This window comes from Micrasema longulum, unplaced genomic scaffold, assembly GCF_059751315.1.
Source record: "Micrasema longulum isolate JH-2025_06_02 unplaced genomic scaffold, ASM5975131v1 h1tg001914l, whole genome shotgun sequence".
Lineage (NCBI taxonomy): Eukaryota > Metazoa > Arthropoda > Insecta > Trichoptera > Brachycentridae > Micrasema > Micrasema longulum.
The window spans coordinates 115176-123401 of record NW_028279088.1 but is presented as its reverse complement, the minus strand read 5'-3'; the positions used below and the strand labels follow the sequence as shown (position 1 = coordinate 123401).

Sequence of the window (8226 nt, the reverse complement as noted above, 5' to 3'; positions counted from 1 at the left end):
TTAAACGTCTTCATGAAACAGCTCAATTTGTGAAATGGTAACTGTTATTAAATCTCGAACCTCTGATCCGTGAGTCCGAAACACTAGCTACGGGATTATAACCCAATTCATATTTAATATGTGTGTGTAAATTTTATGCATATTAGTTTTTTATTAACTAAACTTGTATAATTGATAATTTTCCATTTTTATATTCGTTTTTAAATTTTTTCTTAGGATTTGTTTTAAAATTATGTCTGTTTTTTTTAGTAATCACTTTCTTTGCATAAGTTTATCCGATACCTTTTCATTTCATCTATCTTCATTTTGTCTATTATTAAATTTTACACTTTGGTAATAACTAAAGAAGAAGAAGATATTCCTTTCAATTTTCTATATTTTAATATACTTTAATATACAGTCTACTCGTTCCTTTCTGATCTATGGAATCGTATAATAAACACGTGCTGGACGTTGCTTGACATTTATTATAACCTAAATAAATATTTTGTACTTCGTATTCCACTGTGGGTTTTTCGATAAATTCAGAGCACTCCTTTGACTTAACTAAATCTCACTAAAATGCCGAGATCGAAACGAGATAAAAAAAGTATGTACCTTGTTTGTAAATGTTTCGATTAGAATATTGGTATTATTTTAACGTTGTATTTAATACAATATTTTTTATTTACAGTTTCCCTGACAAAAACGAGTAAGAAGGGTTTAGTCCTGAAACAAAACATAATAGATGAAATAAGGAAATCCGTTGAAAAGTATTCTAATATACTCTTATTTACTGTACACAACATGAGAAATACTAAATTGAAAGAACTTAGAGCAGAATGGAAAGACTCAAGATTTTTCTTTGGAAAAAACAAGGTTATGGCGTTAGGATTGGGAAAATCAGAATCTGATGAAGTACACACCAAATTACATCTTGTAAGATTTATTAGCATTAATTAAAGGAATATTTGTTATTAAGGGTGTCCGCTGGCAAATTTGACACTTAGAAAAAAATTCTAACAATAATACATTAAACGTAATGAGGAAGTTCAGTGGTTTTTTTCAAATGTTTTATTCGTTAATAGACTGTTAAACTAAGTCAATTTTTTTTTATTTTAATTTTTACATATCGTATTATCGGCACTACGATTTTTTAAAGTTTTGTATTTCTGAAATAACTCCGCGTGTGACGTCAGAGGTTCATTTCCGCTTATTCCCATTCAGTTCTTCCTATTGGTCCAGAAGCGACAAGCAGACCGGAAATCTTCCATAGCTCTCAGATCATAGGTTGATTCACATGAACCAGTGACGTCATTTAAAGTAGTGCGTTTTTATCAAAATATTTTTTATTATTTTTTCTGAACATTTTCAAGAAACTTTGCCAAACAATTTAATGCTCTAATTTTTACCCCGCGTAAGAAAACATTTTTTGTATCCAATTTACCGTAGGGCTGAAGTTCCTCATTGATTTATTTTTGTAATCAGAAACAATGCGAATTTATGTTTTAGAAATAACTTTACCCCGACGCTGTCTGTTTTGTAGCAAACACTAGCAATTAATTCTTCCACTTAAACTTCTAACGACTTATTAACTTTACAGTAAAAATATTCCTCACTATAGTCATTGATCTTCTAGCGGTATATGCCATGGTTGTGTTATTGAAGCCTTTATGTTGATGCATCTCCGGTATAAAATAGTTATCCATCGTCGCGCAATATCGTTCTTAAAAGGCGCATCAAACAGCGGTCTTTAGGCTATGAAGTGGCTCTGATGGCTTTCTTGCGAGTTGTTCTCACTCCAGTAACATTTATATTCTATTTTTGCTACGTGGATAGGCGCCTCATTACTAAAAATAATGTTATTCAAACGTATCGGAGTAGAAAAGTATCATTATTTATTGAATTCCTATTAAGAACAAATAAATTAGATATTTAAGTTTTCACGTGGAAATGTTTGTATGTAACACTTATTCCATTTTTTCGATCTATCGAAATACTTTTATTCAATAAATCGGCTTTAGCTATTTTATCCTGTTACAAAATCAATATTTTTAGAAAAAAATTAATATGTCATAAACGTAATTCTGCATGACCAAATATGCATCACTCAAGACATCTAATATTTTCTCATGAAAATTCATTTTCTAGAACTAAAATTGACATATTGTGGATTCAATTTGAGTCTCCACATCCTTAAGTAGAACTTTCAAATAACTGTTCTTAGAACAACTATTGCATTGCAGGTCTTATTTCCTTAAATTTGCTGATCACTTTACCGTTTGTGTAACATTTACTATCCTACATAGGTTTGAAAATCTAATTTCTTCAATTTTTCTATCTGGTTTTTTTTTGAGAATGATATCTTTCCTTGGAAATGCACAAAAAAAATTAACAGAAATTAACTACTTTGAACAATGTCACTAGTTCATATGAATCAACCAATGATAAGCTGTGAAAGATATTTGTTTTACTTACCGTAAACGGACCAATCGGCAGAACTGACAGAATAAACGGAAGAGAACCTCTGACCTCACATGCGGAGTAATTTCAGAAATAAAAAACTTTAGAAAAGCATAGCACTGATAATACAATATGCAAAAATTAAAAAAAACCACTGAACTTCAGTTCAATCAAAGGCATTAAATTAGGACAACATATCAGGCCAGGAACCCTCGGGCAATGGCTCGATATTATGAAGGCATAATACTATCTATCCAACAAGAAGAGTATTTGTCTCTTAAACATAGTTTCACTGATGTGAAAGATGTCAATATCCCAATTGATCATGTTCAGCTGCCTGACTGCTCTTCCAATCAGCACAACCAGAGGCAGGTTGGTTCTGGAAGCTGTGGGGTAAAACAGACTGCGCCGATGCTGTCGGATGTATCCATCCGTAACGTCAAAATTGATTCTCTCCAAAATGGCTGAGCTCTTGATATATATACCTCGTATCAGCCTAAAAAAATGGGTCAGTGTGAACCCATCGTTTTGTTGCAAACTGTTGGTCCCCAGCATGCTAGAGAGGAATGCAGTGGGATAGAGCCACAGGTAACTACCACGCTCCCATATAAAGATACTATATAATGAAGTGAGAGTAACTATAGATTATTTAGTTCTCGTTTATCGAAGATTCTTACAATTTTAGCTGAACGATTTCTCATTCTTAAGTATTCGGTTCTGCGATTCTAGCGGTTAACTCGCTCATTTATAGTAGTTGATGAGGTGAAATTCTTCTAAATTAATCTACTAGGAAACCCTAATGCTACATAATACATTATTATATTTTCTGTCATAACACAGTCAATAATAGAAGACATAAGTGGATGAAGGCGTAATGTCGCAAATAAAAAAAAAAGTGCTTTTTTTCTACATAAATAAAGATTGTATGTACAGCCCTTTCACATAAAGCCTACTACACTAGCAAAAAGTAGCAGAATGAAGATATCATTTTATCAATAATTGTACTCGTGTTCAAAACTTTAACCCCAGTTATCTCTGCCTTTTTGTTTTTGTCACATAACACCTATATCCACTCATGTCTTCAATTCTTAAACAAATCCACTGTAGGGTTATTTGAAATTAAACATGTAGAGTATAAATGAGACAGTGAAAAAAGCCGGGTAAATAAAAGACAGCATTATTGCTAATACTTAATTACTTCAAAACAATAACAAAAAAATACTAGTTATATTTACATATTATATGGTAAGTACTACCATTATGAAAATGTTCATTTTATTATCAAAAATGCACTTAAAAAAATATGCAAAAGTATACCTAATTATCCTCAGAAAATCTTTCAAACTTGGCAAACAAACTTTTGTTATATTGCGAACGCCGCATGTCGCTGCTTGCAGTGTCGAACGATGCTAGCAGACTTTCTGTGTAACCACACAAACATAAATCAGTGTTGCTTTAAGTTTTGACTGGAAAGAGCGCTTTTTTTGTGTGGGGTAAAATTGAGACCACAAGGACGTACGGAGTAATTACAAGACAGTGTGCCAGTAAAAACGCGACTACAAGGACCAAGCTTAACTCCTAAATGCCACAAAAGTACATTAAAAGACTTAAATAATTTTCTGAAAATGACCTTTGTACAGCCATGCGGCTCGTCAGAACTGGAGAAATGTCACTTCGTAAAGCAGCTGAACGATTTAAAATTAATAAATCACTCTTAAGAAGGTGATTTTCTGGTAAACCTCTGTCTAAACAAGGGAGAAAAACTACATTGAACTGCGAACAAGAAACAGACCTTTCATAAAAAAATAAGATTATGACTAAATTGGGATTTGCATTGACAGCAGAAGAAATTAAATGTACCATTCAAACATATATACAAGAAAATAATTACACTTTTCGATTTTTTGTTACTCGCCTGTGATACTTTCTGCATTTTGTATTTAAAGTAACCAATAAGTTGGTATGGTGATTTTTTTAAAATTCTTTATTTGGATAACCAACAGCTATATTTATCTTATATATAAAACAAAACAAATAATTTATTATATAAATAAAACACGAGTGATACTTTAATTCACAAATTTTCAATATCCAGTGACCGGTTTCGCGAAATGTCGCGAAAGCGATGAAACCGGTCACTGGATATTCAAAATTTGTTATCTATATGAGTTTTATTAATTGACAAATTTAAATATCGATTAATAAAACTCACTATTATTGACTTCTCTTTAGAATTATGAACTGGTACCCGTGATTTATAATTTATTTGGGATTTAGGAAAAGTGTAGTCCACCTTTCGACTGGTGCTGTCTAATATTGTGAATAGATTTTCGGCCTTTTTCTATGGTACACCCATTATTTCAATATTGCTGAGTCTAGACCATTGATCTTTGACAGCCATCTCTGACTTAAGTCGATTCATGTCGTCTTGAACGTTCTTGACTGCTACCTTGATTTCATCTATCTCTAGATTTTTTTTTCCATAGCTGTGATTCTTGTTGTGCAGTCAGTTAGTTTATTCTGTTAAATTCGCAGGATGCTCTTAGATCCGCTAACTCACTTTGAATAAATTTTACATCTTCTATCAGAGTGGAGAGATCCGCCAGCTGACCTTTAGTATCAAGGATTTCACTTAAAATCATATCAAGTGATACCGAGCTGGCTGGGGATTCAGCTAATATGGATTTTTCGTGAAGCCTCTGGCTCGCAAACTCTTGGTTTGTAATCTCTGGTTTCACCGCGTTATCAGTCGTGTCTTGAGAAATCTGTATGCATAGAGTGCATTTCAGCGTCTGTCGGCAGTGAGGTGTTTCGATGGTTCCTCAGGTAAACCGCCACACTTGTAATGGAGTGACCCTTTACACTCGCAGCACGTAAATGAGTTGTTCGCAGTGATTAGCTCAGGGCACACGATGCATTTATTAGACTTTTTGTACTCTACCCACAATCAAATTATAATTAGTTTAATAGTTGTTTACTGGTTAAATGCACTGAAAAAAAAAAAAAAAAATTTATACACTGTAACAGGACACGCACTGAATTCAATTCGGTAAAAATTATGAAGCACAAAATAACTTATTTAATGGTTAAAATGTTTTTTTTTTCTATTATGGATAAAACAATGATCACTATGGTTCTATGTTGAGTTGCTAACTTGATTTGATGTTAATTTTATGATTTTTATTTGTGTTTTGCATTTTAAAAAGAAATAGAATACTTAATTTTGATAAAAACTATAAGGTTTTCTCATCTTCACATTTTAAAAAGGTTAAAAATGAGACTTATTAGATAATATATTCACTCAAAAATTGTTCAAACCCTCGTAGTCATTGCAAATTCAACCCAAAGTCTCTCATATTGACGCCCTATTATCCCTTTTCTCATACATATAGTATAGCAATACTGCCACAGTTGTCTTGTTTTTGCACTCTGGTTTTTTTTGCCCCACCTTGAGGATAAAAATAAGACAGAATATACCACCTTAAATAGTTACAATTGTCAAATAAAATGTGAAAGACTATTCAAATATACATATTTATGTATAAAAATATATACATTAAACTAGATTCTTCAGTGAGAGAATATAAAAGATATAAATTTCATCTCATTATTACCCCTCCTGACCCTATTTGTTTTGAAATAGTGTGATTATATTTAAGCATCAATAAAGATTTAGTTCTTTCACACAAGAAACAACAGATAGAAGAATTTAAGAAATATTGATGTTCAAACGAAGGCAGAATGGTGAATATTATACAGTGTGTAAAGTGATCACTTAAATCAGCCAATGACAGGTCCATAAGCCCTATTCCCTCACTTTCATATTTATACCATTAATTGTAGCTCATTCGTATTTCAAAAATTTCCATTTTGAGGCCATTTTCTTCTAGCCGAAAATGGGAAACAAGTTACGGTAAAGCAGGGTTTGAATAATAATTTGTATTCTTGTTCTAGCTGTCTAAACGGCTCATTGGGCAATGTGGTTTACTGTTCACTAATCGCCCGATTAAAAGTAATTTGGCATGGTTTGAAAGTTTTGCTGAAGATGATTATGCTCGAGCCGGGTTTAAGGCCACAGAAGATGTACTTCTCCCTGAAGGTCCATTAGAAGAATTTTCTCACTCCATAGAACCTCACCTTCGTCAACTTGGACTTCCAACAAGTCTACAGCGGGGGATTGTTACACTAATAAAACCACATGAAGTCTGCAAAAAAGGACAAGTTTTAACTCCCGAACAAGCCAGGATACTGAAATTGTTAGAAAAGAAAATGGCCGTGTTCAAGTTGACAGTGAAATGCTATTGGTCTAAAGATAAAGGTTTTCATAAGGTAGATTCTAAAGAAAAGGATGTAAATATAGCTGAAGAGGTAGAAGATGATGAACAAATGGAAGAAGATGAGACATAAATAAATAAACATTTAAAATGTGGCATTCAGCATTTTTATTTCCATACTGTCACATATTACATTGTATGTATAATATAAGAAGCTGAACATAATTTTGCAATATTTTCATTTAAAGAGAGTTCAATAGCGCCGAATTTATATTTTACGAAAGCTTTTAAAAATGTTTACAAAATATTTGTTAAAATATACATTTGAGTTTTACTAATTTACTTTTGGAAATCTGCATTTCGAAAATGTATAAATAATCACATGACGGAAATTTTGTGCTTAAATTTTAAAAACCAAACACATTATTGACTAGCTCACAAATTTCAATTATTACTTAATACATAGTAAACAGGGAGGTTTGTTTTGATACTGAATGAAAAAATAATATATGGCGAGAAATATTGAAGAAAAAACAATTGCATATGCGGAAACCAAATTTTACAGTGTAGTATTAAACAGAAAAGTCTTAAGTATAGCGTCGGTGTTGGCCAACTAAAAGAAGAAAGAGAAACTATTTTTTTTTTTTTTTATGTTGTAAATATATAAATAAAATTATCTAATAAATTACATGGGTGAAAATTAAATAGAAAAATATTACTACTAAATTAACTAAACAGACTCCTTAAATCAATAATAAAATAAAATTCTAACATTTGTATACAGAAAAATAAAATTTTAGGTACTTTAATATCACTATTTAATACATAAATAAAATTAAACGAGTTAAATCTATTAGAATGCTATTTATTGGTGCTTTGGGTTTAGCGCAAAGCATGCTTTCAAATTTAATGTATTTCCCAATGTTTAAGGCATATCCATTTTGCACGTCAGGTTACAATTACTATTTCAAATTGGTTGACTCATAAAACTAATGTTCCACATAGATGCTAATTTCGCATTAAACATTTACACTAGTAACTCTTAGTATGCATCGCTGCCGTACATATTGTAGCACCACGGATGAATTAATGGGAAATTTGCCTAGTTTGTTCCTCCTCAGGCTGGGTGCACAGATAAGCACCTAGTATAAAATATGTGTCGATTAGACAACGTCAAGAGTAGAATGCAGTTTGATCACCCAAATAAGATACTTTAGGAAACAATGTACAAAATAACTTATAATATAAATTATATTAATTTTCACAAATGGTAAATTATCCGGCTGCAATGTTGATGAAACCGCACACGATTCAGATGTAAATATGTGAATAGTGTTACATGCACATCTTTTAAGGCCTGAATAACATTTTTCGACATATCCAAATTCAATTTGATTGATAATGTTATGTATAATAATATTACTAAGGTGGTAAAATGTACTACATATGTATCCTAATCAGAATAATTATTTTAAATAATAAATTCAATCACAAAGCTTATTTTTCTAAA

General features: G+C 31.7%; 1 protein-coding gene across 2 annotated transcripts; it reads left to right on the top strand.

Annotated features, from left to right (window-relative positions):
• Positions 1-357: 357 nt before the first annotated feature.
• Positions 358-6874, top strand: RpLP0-like (ribosomal protein LP0-like). Of its 2 annotated transcripts, none has more exons than XM_088238534.1 (3): positions 358-589; positions 674-918; positions 6397-6874. In XM_088238534.1, exons 1-3 carry the CDS (start codon positions 562-564, stop codon positions 6847-6849), a joined length of 726 nt encoding a protein of 241 aa, XP_088094660.1. In that variant the 5' UTR covers positions 358-561; the 3' UTR covers positions 6850-6874. The 2 variants fall into 2 exon arrangements, with proteins under 2 accessions (XP_088094660.1, XP_088094661.1); XM_088238535.1 differs by having other exon boundaries at positions 411-593.
• The last annotated feature ends 1352 nt before the right edge of the window (positions 6875-8226 follow it).

Excerpts from the sequence above, each read along its gene's own strand:
- RpLP0-like (XM_088238534.1), top strand. The coding sequence starts at position 562 with ATGCCGAGATCGAAACGAGATAAAAAAA. Across the intron at positions 590-673 it reads ATCGAAACGAGATAAAAAAA|TTTCCCTGACAAAAACGAGT; the intron begins GTATGTACCTTG and ends TTTTATTTACAG. Across the intron at positions 919-6,396 it reads TACACACCAAATTACATCTT|CTGTCTAAACGGCTCATTGG; the intron begins GTAAGATTTATT and ends TTCTTGTTCTAG.